Source organism: Carcharodon carcharias, chromosome 19 (assembly GCF_017639515.1).
Source record: "Carcharodon carcharias isolate sCarCar2 chromosome 19, sCarCar2.pri, whole genome shotgun sequence".
In the NCBI taxonomy this organism is placed as follows: domain Eukaryota; kingdom Metazoa; phylum Chordata; class Chondrichthyes; order Lamniformes; family Lamnidae; genus Carcharodon; species Carcharodon carcharias.
In genome coordinates, this window is record NC_054485.1 from 57,800,522 (window position 1) to 57,825,562 (window position 25,041).

Here is a 25,041-nt window from a genome sequence, read left to right on the forward strand (position 1 = left end):
ATGAGCGCTGGGAGTTTGTCAAGTTACCCTCTAGTGCCAGTTCTAGAAAAAGGTCTCGCAATGGATTTGTTCAAAAAGAGACCAAATGATACTGGGAGCTAATGATTTCCATTTGTATCTCTAATAAAATCTGCCCCAATCAAAGACAGAGGTCCAAGAGGATTTATCAGTTTGTAAACCCCTTACAATGACATTATTAGAATTGGAAAGGGAACTATGTAATATACTGGGTTAGACTTTGGCTCTCACTAATGGGACATAAATTTTAAATCTCACCTACATCAATGGATTTGAAGCAGTGTTCCCTCTAAATGGCACGGGGGTGTGGCCAAACAGAAATCCAGAATGTACCGTGCAGTGAACAAACAGGGCGCACAACCAACATTCCCTTTAAGATGTGAACATGCAGCGTCATGCAACAAGGACTGCACAGTGCAACAAACAGGCCATGCAGAACACAGAAAAATGAGAGGGAATTTCAGCTGGAATGGTCTTGTCTTTGGGAGTGAGGTTCCTACATTAAATAGCTTTATACAGTCCGGGTTCAGTTCTGGATTTGCAGGGCCACATAAAGTAAAACTGTTTTCGGTTTAGCAAACTCTCATAGAGGACACAAGATTGGAAAAGGAAAATTAACTGGAGCACTCCTTTCAATTGTATGGACAGTGTAGGGTTGGTAGGGTTTACCCAGTACCTAACCCCATGCTGTTCCTGTCCTGGGAGTGTTTGATGGGGACAGTGTAAAGAGTGATTTACTCTGTATCCAACCCCGTGCTTTTCCTGTCCTGGGTGTGATTGATGGAGACAGTGTAGAGGGAGCTTTACTCTGTACCTAACCCCATGCTGTTCCTGTCCTGGGAGCGTTTGATGGGGACAGTGTAAAGAATGATTTACTCTGTATCCAACCCCGTGCTTTTCCTGTCCTGGTTGTGATTGATGGGGACAGTGTAGAGGGAGCTTTACTCTGTACCTAACCCCATGCTGTTCCTGTCCTGGGAGTGTTTGATGGGGACAGTGTAAAGAATGATTTACTCTGTATCCAACCCCGTGCTTTTCCTGTCCTGGGTGTGTTTGATGGGGACAGTGTAGAGGGAGCTTTACTCTGTATCTAACCCCGTGCTGTGCCTGCCCTGGTAGTCTAATCACACCGTGTATTCACCATACTCCCTGACCTTCCCCTCTCTGATGCTGAATGTTCAGTGCTCAGCAAAGGACTCCATTTCATACCCTTACGCCCTCACCTCTATGAATTTCGGGCTCGGCATGATGCTGAACTCTTCTTCCACCACCTTCGTCTCCATGCTCACTTCTTTGGGGAGAAGTCCTCTCCCCGTTCAACAGATCCTTTTACCTGCCTCCAATATTCTCCCTCCACCTGGACCCCTACCTCTGGATTCTTATCTGCTCTTGATCTTTTCATTGGGAACTGTCGGTATAACATCGGCCGTCTCAATTTCTCTGCTCCTCTCACCCACTCTAACCTGTCTCCTTCTTAACTTGCCTGTTCTCTCGGGTCCGACCCTACCAATAAGGGTAGTGCTGTTATTGTCTGGTGTACTGACCTCTACCTCGTAGAGGCTGAGGGCCAACTCTCAGTCACTTCCTGGACCATGACCCCACCACTGAACATCGAGCCATTGTTTCCAGGACTGTCACTGACCTCATCACCTGTGGAGATCTTTCCCTCCACAGCTTCCAACCTCAGTCTCCCAACCTCGGACAGCCCGCTTCTGCCTCCCCAAAATCCACAAACAGTACTGTCCTGGTAGACTGAACATGTCAGCCTGTTCCTGCCCCACAGAACTCATATCTTCCTATTTTGACTCCATTCTCTCTGCACTTGTCCAGCTTCTTCCCACCTACATCCGCAATTCCTCTGGTGCCCTTTATCATATCAACAATTTCTAGTTCCCTGGCCTTAACCGCATCCTCTTCACCATGGGCGTCCAATCCCTCTACACCTCCATCCCCCACCGGGACGGTCTGAGGGCTCTCCGCTTCTTTCTTGAACTGAGGCCCGAACAATCCCCATTCTCCACCGTCTGGATGAACTTGTTCTCTCACTGAACAATTTCTCCTTAAGTTTGTCTCACTTCCTCCAAATAAGAGATGTGGCTTTGGGTATCTGCATGGGCCCCAGCTATGCCTATCTCTTTATTCCAGTCCCCCTCCGGCCCCCTCCCACAACTCATTTTTAAGTACATTGATGACTGTTTCGGTGCTGCTTCATGCTCTTGTCTGGAAAAATTGATCAATTTTGCTTCCAGTTTCCACCCCTCCATCCATTTCACATGGTCCATCTCCAACACTTCCCTTCCCTTCCTTGCCCCCTCTGTCTCCCTTTCTGGTGTGAGACTGTCCACCAATATTCACTACAAGCCCACCAACTCCCACAGCTACTTCGACTACAGTTCCTCACACTCTGCTTCCTGTAAGGACTCCATCCCATTCGCTCAGTTCCTTCACCTCCGTCGCATCTGTTCTAATGATGCCACTTTTCATAAACAGCACTTCTGACATGCCTTCCTTCTTCCTTAACCGAGGTTTCCACCCACTGTGGTTGACAGACCCCTCAACCAATTCCGACCCATCGCCCGGGCCTCTACCCTCACACCTCCCTCTCCCTCCCAGAACCATGATAGGGTCCCCCTTGTCAATACTTTTCACCCCACCAGCCTCCACATTCAAAGGATCATCCTCTGCCATTTCTGCCAACTCCAACATGATACCACCACCAAACACATCTTCCCTTCACGCCCCTCACCCCCCCCACCATTCCGTAGGGACCATTCCCTCCGGGACACCCTGGTCCACTCCTCCATCACCTTCAGCACCTCAACCCTCTCCAACGGCTCTTTCCCATGCAAACACAGGAGATGCAACACCTACCCCTTTACCTCCTCTCTCCTCACCGTCCAAGGACCCAAACACTCCTTTCAAGTGGAGCAGCATTTCACTTGTATTTCCCTCAATTTGGTCTACTGCATTCGCTGCTCCCAATGCAGTTTCCTCTACTTTGAAGAGACCAAACGCAGACTGGGTGACCACTTTGCGGAACACCTTCGGTCTGTCCGCAATCATTACCCAGACCTCCCTGTCGCTTGCCATTTCAACACACCACCCTGCTCTCATGTCCACATGTCTGTCCTTGGCCTGCTGTAATGTTCCAGTAAAGCTCAACGCAAACTGGAGGAACAGCACCTCATCTTCCGATTAGGCACTTTGCAGCCTTCCGAACTTAACATTGAGTTCAACAACTTCAGACCATGAACTCTCTCCTCCATCCTCACCCCTATTTTATTCCCTTTTTTCAACATTCATTTTTATTTTTTATTTTTTCCCCACTTATTTTTATTATTATTGTTTTTTAAATTCATTCTCATTTTTATTCATTGTTTTATCCCCACCCTTTAGCCTATTTTCAATTTTTTTTTCCCACCACTGTCCCCTTCCCCCATCCCAACCCCGCCCGGGCCATCTGTCACATGCTCATGTTGTCCTTTCCAGAGTGCTTACCCTTGTCCGGCTATTATCACATTCTGCTTTCTACCTTTAATGTCACCATTAGCACCTCCTTTAGCCAGTATCACCACCATCAACACTCCTTCGACTTTTGTTTATGACATATTTGACAATCTCTCCTTTTCCTCCGCCTATCATTGGCCTTCTATCCAGCTTCACCTGCTCCACCCTCTTTTAAACGGTATAAATTTCACCACATTTCTACTTCTCTTTAGTGTTGAAGAAGAGTCATACGGACTCGAAACGTTAACTCTGTCTTTCTCTCCACCGATGCTGTCAGACCTGCTGAGTTTTTCCAGAGTTTTTTGTTTTTGTTTCAGATTTCCAGCATCTGTAGTATTTTGCCTTTATCTGCCTTGGGAGACAGTGTAGAGGGAGACTTACTCTGTATCTAACCCTCCAAATGTCCATCAGTTCCTGTTCTCTGGGTTATTCACCATTCTCTCAGAACTCCTTGAATTCTGCTCCTGGGGTCTCTCAGTGCCTTGGATATTGTTTCCTCTTTGTGACTATATGTGTGCCTGAGTGACTCAGTCTCTCCTTTGAACACTATGTAAGGATACAGTTGGAAACCAGAAGACCTGCATCCCAGCACCCTGTGATATTGTATCTTTCTGCTACAGTTTGTTCCCATTCTGTTCTTTGCCCTTTGCTATTCCTGAAGCGAATAGCAGCACAGATGCTGAGTGGTCCCATGACACCCGGGAATTTATCAACAGAGGAACTGAAAAATGCTGATAATCAGAACCATTTGTTTTGGTTTTTTTTTTCTAGCCAAACAATAGAGACTGTGGATATCCAGGACTTCCAGGGATGCCCGGCCCTCCAGGTGAAACAGGAGTGAAAGGAGAACAGGTAAGAGCACGGTGATATAAAGAACGGATGCTGAAAATAGAAAAGAGATGAGCCATGAGCTGAGGGAAAGACAAAGGAACCGTGAAGTAATCAAGAAAAAAAAAAATTAGAAATGACAGGACTGAAAGAAAACGTGCCTGATTGTTAGGACCAGCACTCATTGGATTATATGCTTGTTGGCCCTGATTATAGTTTAGCTGGTATAGGTGAAAACCTTTTGCTGTTCGATGGACAATTCTTTCACAGCTAGCCTCCCTTCTCCTCTGAATCTCCTCAGAACTTTATTGTCCTCTTCATCCTTCACTTCAGCTGCTCACTCTCGTCCTCCCTGCATTTAAACATCGAAATAGGAGGAGGCCATTCAGCCCCTCAAGCTGTCTGCTACTCAGTGAGATGATGGTTGATCTGTATCCAAACTCCATCCACCCACCTTGTCTCCATGTCCCTCAATGCCCTTAGATGGCAAAAAGCTATCAATCTCAGATTATAATTACCACTTGAGCTAGCATCTACTGCTTTTTTGTGAGAGAGAGTTCCACACTTCTTCCATCCTCTGCATGAAGAAATATTTCCTGAATGGCCCTACCTGATTTTAAGATTATGTCCCTGTCTCCTGAATTCCCCCACCTGTGAAAAATGATCCTCTAAGCAACCCATCAATTTGTTTCCAAAACCCTAAAATTCTCAATAAAAGCACCCATTACCTTTCCATGATTAAAGGAATATAAGCCTTAATTAAGTAATCTTGCCTCAGTCTAATCAATTATCCTCCCTGCGTTGAACTTAAGATACTTAGTTCCATCCCTTACTTTAGTCCACTCTTCCAAAGGATCTACAAGTGGTACAGATCAGTTACTCTGAAGAATCCAGACACTTTTGAAATCCAAACTTGCTGACATTGCTACTTGTTAAGTTTTCTCAACTGCTTTCCTATTCTCTTCAACTTGCCTGTTTCTCAACAATATCACGTTTTTAAAAAAAAGTACTGTTGCACGTTCTTAGAGACAAGGGGGATCTTCAGTCACTATAGAGTGTACAGGGAGGAGACACGAGGCTGATCCCAGTGTCAGAGTGAAGAGAAGAAACTGGAGAGACTTGGAATTAGATTTTCATGTCCCAAAAAAGTCAGGAATGAGTGCGAGAATTGCGCAAGGTGAGGCCACAGGACCATAAATTTGAATTTTCCTCCTCAGAAATAGCCCACACAACTTCCCATGGGTGGGGAAAGGCTCTGGTTGCAACCCCTGTGACATGATTGGAACTTGAAACCACCTGATTGAAACATATAAGATCCTGAGGGGTCTTGACAGGGTGAATGTTTTTTCTTGTGGGAGAATCTAGTACTAGGGGCCACTGTTTAAAAATAAGGGGTCACCTGTTTAGGACAGAGCTGAGGAGAAGTTTTTTTCTCTTGTGGGGTTGTAGGTCTTTGGAACTCTCTTCCAAAAAGGACGTGGAAGCAGGGTCTTTGAATATTTTTAAGGCAGAGCTAGGTAGATTTTTGATGAGCAAGGGGGTGAAAGGTTATCAGGGGTAGGTGGGAATATGGAGTTGAGGATACAACGGATCAATCATGATCCTATTGAATGGCGAAGTGGGCTCGAGGGGCCAAGTGGTCTACTGCTCCTAATTTGTATGTTCATATGAAATCGGGATTGTCATTGAAGGCCGAGGGAAAACTTGTATTTAGTGTTCCGCAGTATTTTCATTAGGTTGGGTGGGTTTTGGAAGCTTTGGGAAACACACCAGGTACAGGAGTTTGGGAGATCTGTGGGAAAACCTGCTGAGGAGCCCAGAACATTCTGACAGGTAAGTGCAATATGTTTTGACATTATTAGATGCTGTATGAAGTAGATGTGCTTTAACTGCAGCGATTGATTACAGGCCTTTGTCCTAAAAAGGTGTGAGACCATTACATTGACCAGCATTGTGCAAGTGTTGAGATGCATTCGAGTACTTTAACCGTTTGAGAAAAAGCGCTATTATCCCTTAAAAATTGTAGAAAACAGTGCTTTGTAACCTTCCTGTCAGGATCTGAATAGTGACTTAAATTCCAGATGGCTTTCATGTTTAAAAAAAAGGCCTGCTGCTTAAACTTAGACACAAAAAAAAGCCACCACAGCCGCCTGTTCCACTCCTTTGAGAAACAGGTCATCTGCTTTGAAATAGAGAAAAAAAATTGTTCTTTCAGTTTCAATAGGTTTCATTGTCTGGAGCTGTAATGTTTTGTTTTGACAACTGAGCCCATTATGAATGTTTGGCTGAGTTTCAAAATTGAATGAAACACTTAGCTCAGCAGATGATTATACACCGTTGTTCAAGGGACCTAGAGCATGGTTTTACTAACAGTTTTAAGAGGTTATAATAGGATCTTGTCTTTGATGTAGTTTCTGAAAAAATGTTTTTGTTTTCACAATTTAATGGCCGCTTAATATTTAAGCTTTTTTTATTCAATGGAACTAGAGTATTTGACTGTGCAATGTAATGTTTGTGTTTGTTTGAAAATTCTATTAGATTATTAGAGGCTTATTTATTAAGAAGTCAATTTCAAAATCTTCCCATTGCGATTACATGGGCTTCTGAGGTTTGTACATTAGTATACTGGATGAGTAGCTATGGAGGATACATGGGAGCATGGAGGGGACACTGAGAGTTATGTGGAGGCATAGAGGATGTATGGGGGATGAGTGGCAGGGGTGATGGTTAAGGGCATAAGAACAACATGCAGAACTGGGCCAATGTCCCAGAGAACCAAGGCGGGCCTTCCACCCTGCCTGTCTCTGACACTGTCTCAGGCCTCCTAGGCAGGTGGCATGGGAGGAGGTGACAGGTTCGGGATGGCAAGGTCAGGAACTGCCCCGACTCATGGTTCCTCAACCTGAGACAAAAGTCCAGCCCTTGGACTTTTCACCCCAGGAAGAAGACGACTGAGAGATGACTTTAAAGAGGAGTAAAAGACAGTTGAGGGTATGGAAAAAAAAATAACCTGGAAAAACTGTAGAAAATCAAATTAGTGAAAACGAATTTTAAGATTGATGGCAGAAAACTGTTCCTCTCACAATGATGAGCAGGCATTAGGATCTTTGTGAATTAATCAATTAAGATGATTTTCCTCACCCAATGTATATTGCATTTACATGGAAATGCACAGAATCAACACAGGCCTGATTTATTGTCTAATTTGCACTAAAAAGAAACTATTTTCTTTCTCCAGGGTCCTCCAGGTCTCCGAGGATATGCTGGGCCCCCAGGGCCACCTGTAAGTATTGCTTTAATCTGCTCAGGCTGCACTGGAAGATTCATTTGAAAGGCAAACCATCTATTTGTCAGTCAGTTCCTTCCTCAGCATGTTTGTCACCAAGCCAATGGTTGAGTACATAGTGCTACATAAATCATAAATATCATCCATACAGGGCACCCCACCTCCACCCCAAACCCCATTCCGGTTTTGTACCTTTCCAATGGGTAATATAATTGAGAGGTTTTTGTGAAGTTAATAAGGAGAAGCTACTTTCAAAGTCAGAAGGGTCAGTGACCAGAAGACACAGATTTAAGATATTTGGCAAAAAAACCAGAGGGGAGAATTTTTCCACAGTGAGTTGTTCTGATCTGGAATGTGCTGCCAAATCACCTGGGAAATAAGATTCAAATCAGATCAAAGAAGAGCTCACAGGAGGAAAGCCACAGCTGGGATCAGCATACAACACTTAGGGGAGGGTGTCTGGGCATTCAGGAATGGAAAGAGGTTGGGGTGGGGGGCAGCCTGGGGGTTCCTTGTGAGGCCTGGAGGGACATTCCTGCTGTTTTTAGCCCATGAGGAGACCTACAAAATGTTTAAACCTTTCCAGCCAGGGGACCTCTTCTGGCCCATGACCCCCTTTCTGACACCTCTGGCTAGGGGGAGGGGAGAAGCCATCATTCCCCTGTCAGAGGATGTAAATATGATGAGGATAAAGACTTGAGGGGAGATGTAGAGTAATGGGTTAACATCAGAGGTATACATGATGTGATGCAATGCTGATGTCAGTTCACATGACTGAGAAGTAAGAGAGATCTGGAAGGAGGAGCAACGCCAACCTCATGTAGAGGTCTAACTGTGTAAATACTTGCTGTAAATAAATAGCATAGCATACTGTGGGAGAATAGACAACCCCAAAACCCCTGTCTAGACCCTGACCATACAACAAAAATCCCCCTCCCAGATCTCGAATTAAAATATCACATCAAACCCCAGTGATGCCATCAAGCTCCGATGGGCATATTTATAAAGAGGATCATGTCAGTTTGGAACAGATGTCCCACTGCCTGCTCTGAAGAGCAGCATTCGATCAGGACACCACGACAAGGCATTTGGGTCAGTGACGATTAATGGACTGCCCTCAGTTCACGGTACCCCCACATCGTTTCCACATAGCTGAGGGTGGGTGGGGGGAAAGTTATAATTGCGGCCAATGAGTCTCAGTGCCACTGAGAGAGGAAAGGTCAGCAAAGATTCCTGCTCTTGATCATTGGTCACCTCATGTAGACAGGGTCAGATACGGTTATGATGCCTCACTTGGATGAATTCCCTTCCCACATGATGCCTGGGCTTAGACATGAAGACCGGCCACTTTCTGTGTGATTCGAGAAAGAGGCAGATGTTGTGGAATCTCTGAATCAGCATAGGCAGAGAGAGGAGAGAACATGGGAGGAAACGCTGAGAGAAAGGTCAAAGGTGTACAGAAGAGATTCACATAACAGTAATCACAGAGTTCAGGAGATCACAGGCTCACAACCTGTTGCTTTCCATTTATTAATTTTATGGGATCATCCCTTGTTCTCCTCTGCTTTCTGGTGAAATTTGGCACTAATTGAATACTTTTCTCTCTTTAGGGCCCTCCTGGATTCCCTGGTGGTCCTGGAACCTCAGGTTTACCTGTAAGTACCCAAAGAACAAAAATATCCTTTTGCTTTTCATGTGGGACTCTGAGGGATGGGCAGCAATGAGGCAGAGTGCTGAGCTGCTCCACCTAGCTTACTGACAGCAACTACACAAGCAAGGTCAAGCAGCAAAAGCCAGGTGAACCAGAATAATGTTTGATTAAAACACACAAACATCCCCCCTTAACACTCCACATTTATCACAGGAGCCTTGAATCTTCCAGCTGGTAAGTGCTGAACACTCAGAAATTCCCTAAATGAGGAGGAAATGAAACTGGAAAGCCTGTGAGGAGGTTTTTGAAGTGAATCACTCACCTGTCAGCACATGCAATCTATAGACATTCCAACAGGAGCATTAGTTTCAAAATTCCAGGCTTTCTGGATAGGAATATGGGGCAGGACCCTGATCTCCCTGGAGTTTGCCCCACTTAACTCTAACATTCAGACTCAGGCTGAATGGGTCTGCTCCTGACACACATTTAATACCCTCCCCACGGCCAGTTTGGTGGCGGGCGGCTATTAATTGGGCGGGGAGAGGGGTGCAGGTGAGCGCCTCACCACCTTCCTGCCTCCATCCCAATTAAGTCAATAGCAGGAAAGCTTGTGGACAGTTACCTGTCCCTCCACCAACTGGGGCCCTCGAGTGGATAGGTAAGCAGAAAGCCTGGAAAGCAAACCTGTCGGGGTTACTTGCAGACTTCCAGAGAGGCCCCTCATCCAAAGGCACTCAGTGCTCGATCAAGGGAGCTAAGAACAGGAAGGGTTGGTTGGTGGGAGGGTGCTGCTGAGAGTCACCCTTTGTTCTTGCTGTTAATCTCCCAAACCCCCTCCCCTCTGACTCCCACCCTACAATCTCTCCCCTGCCATCACTCACCTGTGGCCTGGAACCCTAGGCGATCCTGGGCTTGGAGTGTACACATTACTGGCAACAGCCACTTGCTGTTGTTGGTGTTGCCTAGCCTTGCACAGCTGTCAGTCTCTGATTAGTTGGCAGCTCATGGTGGGTGGGACTTCAGCCCCTGTGGTCCTTGATTCCATAGAATGGCCCACTGCTGCCCAGCTAAGTATCTGATTGGCAATTAAACTGCCGGGCCTTCCCGAAAAGTGACAACATGGGACTCTCGCCGGCTTGCCGGCCGATGTGTGGGACTTGCATTGCCTCCATTAAATTTCTCCCATTTTGTCTCACTTTGTGAATTGGTCTAAAACTGAGTAAAGATTGACATCTGGTCACCTCCTTTACCAAAATTCTGTAAGAAGTTTAACAGTATCCTTCTCCTTCCCTCCCCTCCCCTCCACCCCTTTCCCTCGACTCCTTCCCTCCCTTCCACTTCCCTCCCCTCCTCTCCCCTCCCCACGCCAGTTTGCTGATGTATCTGGGAGCTGCTGAGAGCAGGTACAGAAAGTAAGATTGGAAGAACTCTTGGTTCTATTGGACCTTTCACCAACTCAGGACGTCCTGAAGTGATTTGTACCCAGTGAAGTCATTGTAGTGTATTCAGTTGTAATACCTAAACACAGTAGCAGATTTGCACATAGCAAGCCCCCACAGACAGCAAGTGATATGGAGCAGATCATTTATTTTAGTCATGTTGAAGGATGTATATTAGCCAGGACACCGATCTCCCCCACACAGTTCTTCTTCAAATAGTGCCATGTGATCTTTAACATCCACCTGAGAGGATAAATAATAACAGCGCTGGGAGTGTCAACCTAGGTTTTTGTGCAGAAGCCCACAGAGTGGCTCACTTCATCTGGAACTTAAACTAATGACCTTCTGATTCAAAAGCAGTCGTGGTCTCACTGAGTCACAGCTGATGTGTTGGTTGTGATGTAGATCTACAAAGGAGCTCTGAGGAAACAGATCCCAGGGAACCATTGCACTGTTGCTGTTCCTTGCATTGTGAGGAGGGAGGAAGAAGCAGCAAGGAGGGGAAAACATTAGTGGGAGTTGTCTATAGACCTCCAAACAGTAGTGGTAAGGTAAGGGACGGCATTAAACAGGAAATTAGAGATACATGTAACAAGGGTGCTACAGTAATCATGGGTGACTTTAAACTACATAGAGATTGGGCAAACCAAATTAGCAATAAACTGTGATGGATGAATTCCTTAAGTGTATACAAGATGATTTTTTTAGACCTGTGTGTCGAGAAACCAACTTAGGGAACAGGGGATTTGTCAGCTCGTAGCCCCAACAATTTGCTCAATACCACTTCCCTGAGTTCCTCCCTCCCTTCCACATCCTGATTTACAGCTATTTCTGGGATGTTACTTATGAAGACCGAAGCAAGATACCTGTTTAATATATCTGCCATCTCTCTACTTCCCATTATCAATTCCCCAGATGCACACTGTATAGGACCAACAATCTCTTTGTTAACTATTTTCTTATGTAGATATCTGTAGAAACTCCTATTCGCCTTTGTTACTACAAGCTTTCTCTCATATCTAATTTTTCCCTCAATTCTCTGCTGTGGGAATTCTGCAGTGAGTAACCCATCTCCTGACTCCCCAAAGCTTATCCACCATCTACAAGACACAATTCAGGAGTGTGATGTAATACCTTCCACTTGCCTGGATGAGTGCAGCTCCAACAGCACTCAAGAAGCTCAATCCCATCCAGGATAAAGCAGCCCACTTGATTGGCACCCCATTCACCACCTTAAACATTCACTCCTTCCACCACCAGCGCACAATGGCAGCAGCGTATAGCATCTACGAGATGCACTGCAGCAACTTGTGAAAGCCTCCTACAACAGCACCTTCCAAACACATGACCCCTACCACATAGAAGGACATCTTCTGACCTGCCACCTGTCTTTGCTTAATTACATGATTTTTTTTTCCTTGGACCTTATCTTTCTCGTTGGGATGTATATATTCTGTGTATTCTGAAATATCCCTTTTAGAAGTCTGCCACTGAACTTCTGTTGACATATCCCTTAACCTCATTTGCCAGTTTACTTCAGCTTTCATGCCCTCATAATTGCCCTTATTTAAGTTTAAAATACTGTTTTCAATGCATTCATTTCTCCCTCAAAATGAATGTAAAATTCAATCATATTATGATCACAGCTACCTAGAGTTGCCTTCACTAAGAGGTTATCAATTAATCCTATCTCATTGCTCAATACCAGGTCTAGTAGAGCCTGCTCTCTGGTTGGCTCCAGAATGTGCTGTTCTAAGAAACTATCCTGAAAACATTCTGTGAACTCATCTACGCCACCTTTGCCCATCTGATTTTTCCAGTCTATATGTAGATTAAAATCCCCAGAACCCCCACAACAGGAAAAGCAGCCCAGCCATGGCTAACAAAAGAAATTAGGATAGTATTAGATCCAAAGAAAATTCATATAAAGTAGCTAGAAAAAGTAGCAAGCATGAGAATTGGGAGCAGTTTAGAATTCGGCTAAGGAGGACTAAGGGATTGGTTTAAGAGGGGAAAGATAGAGTATGAGAGTAAACTTGCAAGGAACATAAAAGCAGACTATAAAAGCTTCTATAAGTATATAAAAAGAAAAAGATTAGAATTGACAAATGTAGGCCCCTCACAGTACATTACAGGAGAATTTATAATGGAGAACAGGAGATGGGAGAGCAATTAAACAGCTACTTTAGTTCTGTCTTCACAGAAGAAGAGACAAATAACTTCCCAGAAATACTAGGGAACCAAGGATCTAGTGAGAAGGAGGAAGTGAAGGAAATTAATATTACTAAAAAAATAGTGCTGGACAAATTAATGGGACTGAAAGCTGATAAATTCCCAGGGCTCAATAATCTACATCCCAGGGTACTAAAGGAGGTGGCCATGGAAATAATAGATACATTGGCTGTCATCTTCCAAAATTCTGTTGATTCTGGTTCAGTCCCAGCAGATTGGAGTGTGGTAAATGTAACCCCATTATTTAAAAAAGGAGGGAGAGGGAAAACAGTGAATTGCAGACCGGGTAGCCTAACAACAGTAGTAGGGAAAATGCTGGAGTCTATTATAAAGGATGTGATAACAGGAGAATAAAGGATGTGATAACAGGACAATTAGAAAGTATCAACATGATTAGACAAAGTCAACATGGATTTATGAAAGGGAAATCATGTTCGACAAACCTACTGGAGTTCTTTGAGGACGTAACTAGCAAAATAGATAAAGGAGAACCAGTGGATGTGTATTTGGATTTTCAGAAAGCTTTTGATAAAGTCCACATAAGAGGTTAGTGTGCAAAATTAAAGTACACAGGACTGGGGGTAATATATTAGCATGGATTGAGAATTGGTTAGCAGACAAGAAACGGAGAGTAGAAATAAATGGGTATTTTTTGGAGTGGCAGGCGGTGACTAGTGGGGTACCGCAGGGATCAGTGCTTTGGACCCAGCTGTTTACAATATAAATTAATGGCTTGAATGAGGGAACCAAAGGTAATATTTCCAAGTTTGCTGAAGACACGCAACTTAGTGGGAATGTAAGGGATGAGGAAGTTGTTAAGAGGCTTCAAGGCAATTTAGACAAGTTGAGTGAGTGGACAAATACATGGCAGATGCAGTATAATGTGGATAAGTATGAAGTTATCTACTTTGGTAGGAAACACAGAATGGCAGAGTATTATTTAAATGTTGATAGACTGGGAAATGTTGATGTACTAAGAGACCTGGGTGTCCTTGTACACCAATCACTGAAAACAAGCATATAGGTGCAGCAAGCCATTAAGAAGGCAAATGCGAGAGGACTTGAGTACAGGAGCAAGGATGTCTTACTGCAACAGTGCAGGGCCTTGGTGATGCCACACCTGAAGTATTGTGTGCAGTTTTGGTCTACTTACCTAAGAAAAGATATACCTGCCATAGAGAGAGTGCAGTGAAAGTTCACCAAACTGATTCCTGGGATGGCAGGATTGTTATATGAGGAGAGATTGGGCTGACTAGGCTGATATTCATTGGAGTTTAGAAGAATGAGAGGAGATCTCATTGAAACATATAAAATTCTGACAGGAATGGACAGACTGGATGCAGAGATGATATTTCCTCTGGCTGATAGGTCTAGAACAAGGGGTGACAGTCTCAGGATATGGGGTAGACCATTTAGGACTGAGATGAGGAGAAATCTCTTCACTCAGAGGGTGGTGAACCTGTGGAATTCTCTACCACAGAAGGCTCTGGAGGCCAAGTTACTGAATATATTTAAGGAAATAGATTTCTGCGTCAAGTGGTATGCAGAGAGTGCAGGAGTACGGCATTGAGTTAGAGGATCAGCCATGATCATATTGAATGGCGGAGCAGGCTTGAAGGGCCAAATGACCTCCTCCTATTTTCTATGTTTATATGTTACTTTACCCAGTTTCAAACTTGAGCCCAATGAGGCTTCTCTCTTGATGGGACCAGTCACTCTGGCTTCACGGTGGCACAGCTGGGCAAAGACCACCCCAGACTTTGGATGCCCACCCTTATTATTCAGCGGTAAGGACTCTTTGAATTGAGACAGAGTCCAGGTGAGGCCAAAGTGATGGACAGAGGCCTGATTCCCTTCACTAAGTGCCAGGGTCTTGCAAGTTCTGCATTGCCATACCTTTGATGTGTTCTCTCAGTAACAGGACAGTGAGTTCCTCACAGCAGGGCTCAAAGGTGATTTTACAATGGAGAAGCAACTTATACCTGGGCACAGATTATATGTTGAGAAGCTTCCTGGAGAAACTTGGAGCACAAAAGCCCCTGGGAGACCAGCAGAGAGTCTAGTCCAACATCATATTTTCACTTTGACAAGAGTCCTTGCTGAAAGAAGTTAATGATTGCACTGAGAATTTCTCTCACTCAAAAAAATGTTTTTCACCCACAGGGTCTTCAGGGAGAACGGGGATTACCTGGGATGGCTGGACATAAAGGAGACCAGGTGAGTTCAGGCCCTCAGGGCTCTGCAGCAATAACCAGCTGACCTTCACTGTGTAAGCATTAATGTCTGATGTGTAACTGCGTGTCTAGATATTACTGCCAGCAGTAGAGAGCTGTATCACTGGAGTATGAAAGAGCATTCGTATTGGAAGCAGGACATCTAATTGGCAGTGGAATGTAGCATCAGGAGAGAGGTGCAGATGCAATTCCTACCTACACAAAAACAGATATACCTGAAAAAACTCAGCAGGTCTGGCAGCATCGGCGGAGAAGAGCAAAGTTGACGTTTCGAGTCCTCATGACCCTTCAACAGAACTAAGTAAAATAGGAAAGGGGTGAAATATAAACTGGTTTAAGTGGCCGGGGGTGTGGTGGGGGGGGTGGGGGTTTGTTGGGACAAGCAAGCAGTGATAGGAAGAGATAACCAAAAGATGTCACAGACAAAAGAACAAAGAGGTGTTGAAGGTGATGATATTATCTAAAAGAATGTGCTAATTAAAAGTGGAGAGCAGGACAAGCAAGGTAGCTCTAGTGGGGGTGGGGTGAAATAAACGATGGGTGGAATACATTTAAAAATAATGGAAATAGGTGGAAAAAGAAAAATCTATATAAATTATTGGAAAAAACAAAAAAGAGGGGGAAGAAACGGAAAGGGGGTGGGGATGAAGGAGGGAGTTCAAGATCTAAAATTGTTGAACTCAATATTCAGTCCAGAAGGCTGTAAAGTGCCTAGTCGGAAGATGAGGTGCTGTTCCTCCAGTTTGTGTTGAGCTTCACTGGAACAATGCAGCAAGCCAAGGACAGACATATGGGCAAGAGAGCAGGGCGGAGTGTTAAAATGGCAAGCGACAGGGAGGTCTGGGTATTGCTTGCGGATAGACCGAAGGTGTTCTGCAAAGTGGTCACCCAGTTTGCGTTTGGTCTCTCCAATGTAGAGGAAAACCGCATTGGGAGCAATGAATGCAGTAGACTAAGTTGAGGGAAGTGCAAGTGAAACGCTGCTTCACTTGAAATGAGTGTTTGGGCCCTTGGACGGTGAGGAGAGAGGAAGTGAAGGGGCAGGTGTTGCGTATTCTGCGTTTGCATGGGCAGGTGCCCTAGGAGGGTGTTGAGGAGTAGGGGGTGATGGAGGAGTGGACCAGGGTGTCACAGAGGGAACGATCCCCACAGAATACCACCAGGGGGGTGAAGGGAAGATGTGTTTGGTAGTGGCATCATGCTGGAGTTGGCGGAAATGGCAGAGGATGATTCTTTGAATGCAGAGGCTGGTGGGGTGATAAGTGAGGTCAAGGGGGACCCTATCATGGTTCTGGGAGGCGGACACCCTCACGCCTTCTCCTCCCTCTCAGAAACATGATAGGGTGTCTCTTGTCCTCACTTATCACCCCATCAGCCTCCGCATTCAAAGGATCATCCTCTGCCATTTCCGCCAACTCCAGCATGATGCCACCACCAAACACATCTTCCCTTCACCTCCCCTGGTGGCATTCCATAGGGATCATTCCTTCCGGGACACCCTGGTCCACTCCTCCATCACCCCCTACTCCTTAACCCCCTCCTACGGCACCTCCCCATGCGAACGCAGAATATGCAACACCTGCCCCTTCACTTCCTCTCTCCTCACCGTCCAAGGACCCAAACATTCATTTCAAGTGAAGCAGCATTTCACTTGCACTTCCCTCAACTTAGTCTACTTCATTCATTGCTCCCAATGAGGTTTTCCTCTACATTGGAGAGACCAAACGCAGACTGGGTGACCGCTTTGCAGACCACCTTCGGTCTGTCCGCAAGCATTACCCAGACCTCCCTGTCACTTGCCATTTTCACATTCCGCCCTGCTCTCTTGCCCATATGTCTGTCCTTGGCTTCCAGTGAAGCTCAACGCAAACTGGAGGAATAGCACCTCATCTTCCGACTAGGCACTTTACAGCCTTCCGGACTGAATATTGAGTTCAACAATTTTAGATCTTGAACTTCATCCCCACCCCCTTTCCGTTTCTTCCCCCTCCTTTTTGTTTTTTCCAATAATTTATATAGATTTTTCTTTTCCCACCTATTTCCATTATTTTTAAATGTATTCCACCCATCATTTATTTCACCCCACCCCCACTAGAATTGCTTGTCCTGTTCTCCACTGTTAATTAGCACATTCTTTTAGATAATATCACTACCTTCAACACCTCTTTGTTCTTTTGTCTGTGACATTTTTTGGTTATCTCCTCCTATCACTGCTTGCTTGTCCCAACAACGCCTTCTCCCCCCCCCCCCCACCCCTTAAACCAGCTTATATTTCACCCTTTTCCTATTTTACTTAGTTCTGTTGAAGGGTCCTGAGGACTCGAAATGTCAACTTTGCTCTTCTCTGCCGATGCTGCCAGACCTGCTGAGTTTTTCCAGGTAATTCTGTTTTTGTTTTGGATTTCCAGCATCCGCAGTTTTTTGTTTTTATGCAATTCCTACCTGTTCATCACGTACTGTATTCCATAGAGGCAACAAGTTCCTCACTTCCTCCATGGATTAATACTGAGTTTGGCAGCTTTCCCAGAATGCAGGGAGTCAGTGCTTAGCTCTGCGATGTTATTTAGACAGCTGAGTGAACCAATAGGGGCTTTATCACTTCAGTGCACAACCTGTACACCACTAATAGCAGAGAGTGAGAAGGATACTGCCTGCTGCCTTAGGAAGTTTCACAATGTCTTCATCCCAATGCCATTCATTTTCCATCTGAAATTGAAGTGGAGAGAGGTGAGAGAGAGAGAGACCAGGGTTCAGATTACCGAGGCGTCCTGGCTCGCCACACCCATCTTGGTAGAAAGGTCCTTGAATAGCGAAATCTCCACTGTTGTAGGGGGAGAGGGGCAATGGGGCAGAATGGATCAGGCCCTTGCAGTTCAGTGGTGACCACAAGGATGGTCGACTGGTGAGGTGGGCTATATATAAAAGCCTTGCCTCAGTTCTCTGGGACTTAGTCCCAGTTGTTTGGTTGCATTTTAAACACGCTAGCCCTCAGCCTTCACACCTCATCATCTCTCCCCCCCATCCACTCCCCAGGCTACCTCCATGCCCCCAGGCCAACTCAATTCCAGCACATGCCCCCACCCACACCCAATGATTGCTCATACCTTCCATGCCAACTCAGGCCCATCCAATACACCATGTACAGAAGCAATGAGCCCTCTGGTAACAATGGCATGTGTGAAACTACTTAGAAAAAAACACCGATTCATATATTTTTTGAAGAATATGCTGTTTCTACAACCCTATGAAAGAGTAAATCAAACAGACCATTAAAGTTCCAATAACAGAAGCATTAAGCACTTGGCAGCTTTTAATCTAAATAACATTAAGACATTGACAGAAGAGATCACAGATGAAGAAGAAGTGTCATATTGAACTTGAAACATTAACTCTGTTTCTCTGGCCGCAGATGCTGCCACACCTGCTGAGTTTTTCCAGCATTTTCTTTTTTATTACAAATCAAAATTGCTTATCATAGCCTCAGAGATGTCTATCAACCAAAGTCAACACATCTCTGCGCCTATGTAAACAAACTTACTTAATCCTATAATGAGTCTGAGCTCTCAGATTGAATATTGAGGGCTAGCTATGATCTCTCTTCTTACTGCCTCAATGTTTATTTGCACAAGATTAAGAGGTGTGAAGTGTTTAAATCATCTGTTATTGATACTTTAATGGTCTTTTTTATAATTTATCTTTTCATGGAATGTGGGCATTGCTGGCAAGACCCTCATTTGCTGTCCATCCCCAATTGCCCTTTAGCTGAGTGCCTTGCTGAGCCATTTCAGAGGACAGTTAAGAGTCAGCCACGTTGCTGTAAGTCTGGGGTCACATGTACGTCAGACCAGGTAAGGATGGCAGATTTCCTTTCCCAAAGGATATTAGTGAACCAGATGGGATTTTACAGCAATCAGCAGTGGTTTCATGGTCACCATCGCAGAGGCTAGGTTTTCAATTCCAGATTATTAATTGAATTTAAATTCCACCAGCTACTGTGATGGCATTTGAATCCTTCTCCCCAGAACATTAGCCTGAGTCCAGTAACATTACTGCTACACTATCTCCTTCCCAAAAGTTTATTTGACATTTTTGTAGAGTTGTAGGAACACAAATGTTTTTTTCCCTATGAGTTAGGAATGGGTGTTTTTTTTTCTGAGCAGTTCCAGACATGCCGTTGTTACCAAGTGGTTCATTGGTTCTGTACTTTGTGTATACTGAGTGAATGGGCATGGGAGGGCCATGAGTTGGCATGGAAGGGGCCATGGGCAAGACCTCTTGAATCTTTTAAAAGGTTCCTGAATGCTCACTCTGGTTCACAGCTCCTCTGAGATCCATGAACCCTGAGTCATGGAGAAGCAGACTCAACTGCACAAAAATTGCAGGGGACTAGGAGATGCCTGACCCCGAAATGGGGCCAGCCAGGTCGGCAGTGCAGGGTGCAGGCTCGCACCATTATACTGCATTGGCAAACATTGGGGATGCTGAAAATAGGGGCAGGAATCCCTGAATTGGATCACATTCACCATTTTTAAATGGCTCCGAGGTTCTTCTAATTCTGCAAAACGCAAGCACAGGTGATGATTTTGTGCCAATTAAGAACAGGAAGCAGAGCACAGAAACAATGGGATTTTTGGCTCACTTAACAGAAACATAGAATACAAAAGCAAGGACGTTATGCTAAATCTTTATAAAACACTGGTTAGGCCACAGCTGGGGTATTGTGTTCAATTCTGGACACTATACTTTAGCAAGGCCTTGGGGAGGGTGCAGAGATTTGCTAGCATGGTTCCAGGGTTGAGGGGCTATAGTTAAGTGGCTAGAATAGAGAAGGTTAAGAGGAGATTTGATAAGATCATGATATGGGTTTTTATTGGGATGTGGGCACTGCTGGTTAGGCCAGCATTTATTGCCCATCCCTAATTGTCCCTGACAAGGTGGTGGTGAGCTGCCTCTTGCACTGCTGTGGTCTGTCTGGTGTAATGACACCGTCAGTGCTTTTAGGAAGGGAGCTCCGGGAGTTTGACCCTGCGACAGTTTGGGAATGGTGGTATAGTTCCAAGTAAGGATGGTGTGATGGGTAAATAAGGAGAATCTATTTCCAGTTTTAAATGGTAAACAGAGGAGACAGATTTAAAGTAATTGTTAAAAGAACATGAGGAACAAATGTTCACAATGAGTTGTTATAATCAGGAAATTACTGTTTGAAAGGATGATGGAGGCAGATTGTGGTAATTTTCAAAAGGGAGTTGAATAAATACTTGAAGGCAAATCATTAGCAGGGTTATGGGGAATACACAGAGGGGTGGGATTAATTGCATAGCTCTTTCAAAGAACCAGCACAGGCACAATGGACTGAATAGCTTCTTTTGCACTCCATCGGTCTATGATTTTAACGAGGATCATAGTGCACCCAGGATGATGATAAAACATAGCACAGAGATCCTGAAGCATCCCTTCAAGATGTCGCCTGGAGTGGATTACCCCAACAGGGTCGCTGAAGTAGTCATTCCCTGTTGCCTGTTCTGTAATGTTGCCTCATTCACAACAGGACAGCTGTGTCCTCAGGGGCTGCAGGGAACATTGAACCTGCCTTTAACTTCCCCCCCCGCCCCCAACTCCTACAGAATAAGCTGCTCTCTTTGTGAAGTATGACCAATCATGGTCAGCTCGAGTAACCATGCTGTGATGTGTTTGCCTCCTAGGGTCCTCCAGGCACCCCCGGATACCCAGGATCAGTGGGAATGCCTGGCATCCCGGTAAGTCTTATTGTGAGGAGCGTCTGTCTGTGAAGTGGACACAGTTACCAGGTTTCACTGTGGGACAGAATGGGACACAGTAAATCTCCTGGAACAGATAGCGGGTGCACCATATTCTGTATAGAATCAAGATGTGTTTTGAGTTGGAGAATGTTCTGCCTGCAGGGTAACTAAGCCGCCTGAACCCAGAAGATCCCAGATTGAAAACCCAGCTTTTATCCCAGTCAGTATCCAGTGCTGGGGAATGTAGGTGTGAGCATCATAGGAAGATGTGATCGGGCGTGGCTTGTGATGCCTCGTGCTCAATTACTTTCATTGTCTGTCAGTCAAACATGAACAATGGAGTGTTCATAAGGCCTTAGAAGGGCAGAGGCTTTCAGAACAAAAAAAAAACAGTAAAAACTGGGAAATAAGGATACTGGTCCAAACTGGTCTTCTCTACCTTAAAATAGAACACCAGTAAAGACTGGGAAATAAGCGTACTGGTCCAAACTGTTTTTTTCCTATTGGGTACTCGTGAAATGGCCTTCAGGAGAGGAGAGTTTATATTTCACATTGTCCTGTGCGATTGAATGATGCTGGCATGAATTTGTTTCTTGCCTGGATTTTGTTTAATCTGAGATATTGATCAGACATTCCACAGGCTCAATTCAGACAACCCCACATCTCGTGGGATGGAGTCAACAAGTGCAGCACAATGTTGGCAATAAATTGGTACTAAATTGTATGAGAGAGACCAGCCATAGGGCTGGAATAGCAAATGGCAAAAGATTAGAGCTGCAGTTAGAAACATAGACACAATCTTCTACTCCCACACGCGTGCAGACAGTCACTCTCTCACTCCCACAGACTCACCACGGCACTGTCTTCTCCTCGAGCCTGCCACAAAATTCACCCTCCCTGGGCCTGCCAAACCTTCACCCTTGCCAGGGCCCAGCCCCGCCGTTCCTTCCCTCTCTGGGCTCCAGCCCCAATGCACCTTCAATTCCCTTGGACTGGCAGCCCTGAGACACTCACCACTGCCAGTGTTCAATGCTGCTCCAATCAAATACTGTTTCTCTCCCTCACTTGCTACTAATGGGCTCACTGCTGAAGGTGCAAAAGGAACAACCGGTGATTGGAAATATAGAAACGTAGAAAATAGGAGCAGGAATAGGTCATTCGGCCCTTCGAGCCTGCTCCGCCATTCAGTTTGATCATGGCTGATCTACTATCTCAACGCCATACTCCCAGTCTCCCCCCACACCCCTTGATGTATTTAGAGTCCAGAAATCTCTCTTTTCTTCTTAAATATATTCAGTGACTTGGCCTCCACAGCCTTCTATGGTAGAGAATTCCACAAGTTCATCGCCCTCTGAGTGAAGAAGTTTCTCCTCACCTCAGTCCTCAATGGCTTACCCCTTATCCTGAGACTGTGACCCCTTGTCCTAGACCCTCAGTGAGAGGAAACATCATCCCTGCATCCAGTCTCTCCACCCCTGTCAGAATTTTATATATTTAAAGGAGATCTCCTCTCATCCTTCTAAACTCCAGTAAATACAGGCATTATCGGCCCAATCTGTTCTCATACAACAATCCTGCCATCCAAGGAATCAGTCTGGTGAACCTTCACTGCACTCCCTCTATGGCAAGTATATCCTTTCTTAGGTAAGGAGACCAAAACTGCACACAGTGCTCCAGGTGTGGTCTCACCAAGGCCCTGTATACCTGCAGTCAGACATTCTTGCTTCTATACTCACGTCCCCTCGCAATGAAGGCCAATGTACGATTTGTCACCTTAACTGCTTGCTGCACCTGCATGCTTGCTTTGTGATTGGTGTACAAGGACACCCAGGTCCCTTTGTACATCAACATTTCCCAATCTATCACCATTTAAATAACACACCATCCTGTGTTTCCTACCAAAATGGATAACTTCACACTTATTCATGTTATACTGCATCTGCCATGTATTTACCCACTCACTCAACTTGTCTAAATCACCTTGAAGCCTCTTGACACTTCCTCACCATTCTTATTCCCACCAAGTTTCATGTTGTCAGCAAACTTGGAAATACTACATCTGGTTCCCTCATCCAAATCATTGATATACATAGTGAATAGCTAGGGCCCAATCACTGATCCCTGTGGTACCCCACTAGTCACTGCCTGCCAGTCCGTATAAGATCCGTTTGTTCCTACTCTGTTTCCTGTCTGCTAACCAATTCTCAATCCATGCCAATATATTACCCCCAATCCTATGTGCTTTAATTTTACACACTAATCTCTTATGTGGACTTTATCAAAAGCTTTCTGAAAATCCAAATACACCACATCCTCTAGTTCTCCCTTATCTATTCTGCTAGTTACGTCCTCAAAAAACTCCAGTAGGCTTGTCAAACATGATTTCCCTTTCATAAATCCATGTTGACTTTGCCTAATCTCGTTGATAATTTCTAAGTGTCCTGTTATCACATCCTTTACAATAGTCTCTAGCATTTCCCTACTGCTGATGTTTGGCTAACCGGTCTGTAATTCCCTGTTTTCTCCCTCCCTGCTTTTTTAAAATAGTGGGGTTACATTTTTCCACCCTCCAATCTGCTGGAACTGTACCAGAATCAACAGAATATTGGAAGATAATAGCCATCGTATCCATTATTTCCATGGCCACCTCGTTTAGAAGCCTGGAATATAGATTATCGAACCCTAGGGATTTATCGACTTTCAGTCCCATTAATTCCTCTGCACTATTCTTTTAGCAATACTAATTCCTCCTCCTTACTCGATTATTGGTTCCCTAGTATTTCTGGGAAGTTATTTGTGTCTTCCTCCATGAAGATAGAACTAAAGTAGTTGTTTAATTGCTCTGCCCTTTCCTTGTTCTCTATTATAAATTCTCCCATTTCTGAATGTCTTCACTAATCTTTTTCTTTTTACATACTTATAGAAGTTTTTGTATTTACCAAACTGACTAGGGCAGTATCTCAGCCCACACTCTCACAGCGACCATACAAGCTGACATAGAAAAATGCCAGGTACCCCTACATCTCACTTATGTTGGGTGTCCTTGCGATGTGATCTGCACAGCCCATCAGTTTTTTCAGTAAATTCCATTCATTCTGAATTTTGACATGTGAAAGATACCTCCGTAAATATATTTTTAAATGTTTCTTTCAGGGCCTTAAAGGAGAGAAAGGTTATTCTGGTCCTGCTGGAGAGAAAGGCGAGCCGGTAAGAGCAAGATGATAAATAAGGACCAGGAATCTATATCAACTATCTCAGGACCCACGGCATGGCTCAGGCTGATTTTGTTTCCAATTGTATCTTTCTTTCTGTCACCTTTTCCTCTCATATACTCTCTATTGCTTTCTCACTATCTCTCTCTCGTTTCGTTTCAAGGGCCCAGGAGAAACACTCTTGCTCTTGTTGAAAGTGAAAAAGGAAAGCTGATCGTTTTCTGAGTAACCTCCAGTGATTCCCCTTTTGAGGCCTGCTGACCAGGCTGCTTAATACCTGCTACAAGTGAGCGGAGAATGCACAGAGAACACTTGGCCCAGTGGTGTCTCATATTGTAGCCAGGGGCCCTATAAACATCATAGAACCCTGATTTACATATCACAACTGGTGTCTGGTCTGAAACAGGCAGTTTCTCTCGTCACCCAAATCAGAACCTAATGCAGCAACCAGGGTTTCAGTGTAAACAGGGCAGTAATTGACCTAGTGCCATTTTTAGCATCGCCTTTTTCGCCAAGGCTAAGGCCCTTTGCATATTCTCAACTCTGTCTCCAAACTATCTGGTGCCTGATGTGGGAGCTTTTGATGCTGATACCTTTTAAGGTTCAAGCAGACTATTTGACCCTGAGCTGAGCCTCTAACTCCATAATCCTCCCCATCAAGACTGCCTATTTCCACCTCTGTGCTGCAAGCATTTCACATCCAAGCTCCTCCATTCTGACAGACTGCTTCTCATTGTTGTTATTCTCTCCTGCAGGGCCCGCCCGGTATCCCTGGTTCCCTAGGCCCAGCAGGGCCTGCGGTGAGTATGCAGTAATCTGAAATTAATTGACTATATTGATAAAATTGCTACAAATCGATTAGAAAAGCTAAATTA

The 25,041-nt window shown here is 44.8% G+C and overlaps 1 protein-coding gene across 5 annotated transcripts in view; it reads left to right on the forward strand.

The window, feature by feature from the left end:
- Window positions 1–25,041, forward strand: part of col16a1 (collagen, type XVI, alpha 1) — a 512,937-nt gene that overhangs the window by 327,251 nt on the left and 160,645 nt on the right. For all 5 annotated transcript variants that reach the window (XM_041212846.1, XM_041212840.1, XM_041212847.1 and 2 more), the window contains 7 exons: window positions 4,297–4,377; window positions 7,592–7,636; window positions 9,250–9,294; window positions 15,125–15,178; window positions 20,898–20,951; window positions 24,108–24,161; window positions 24,922–24,966. In XM_041212846.1, coding sequence (XP_041068780.1) covers window positions 4,297–4,377; window positions 7,592–7,636; window positions 9,250–9,294; window positions 15,125–15,178; window positions 20,898–20,951; window positions 24,108–24,161; window positions 24,922–24,966 — 378 coding nt within the window. The remainder of the gene's footprint in view (window positions 1–4,296; window positions 4,378–7,591; window positions 7,637–9,249; window positions 9,295–15,124; window positions 15,179–20,897; window positions 20,952–24,107; window positions 24,162–24,921; window positions 24,967–25,041) is intronic.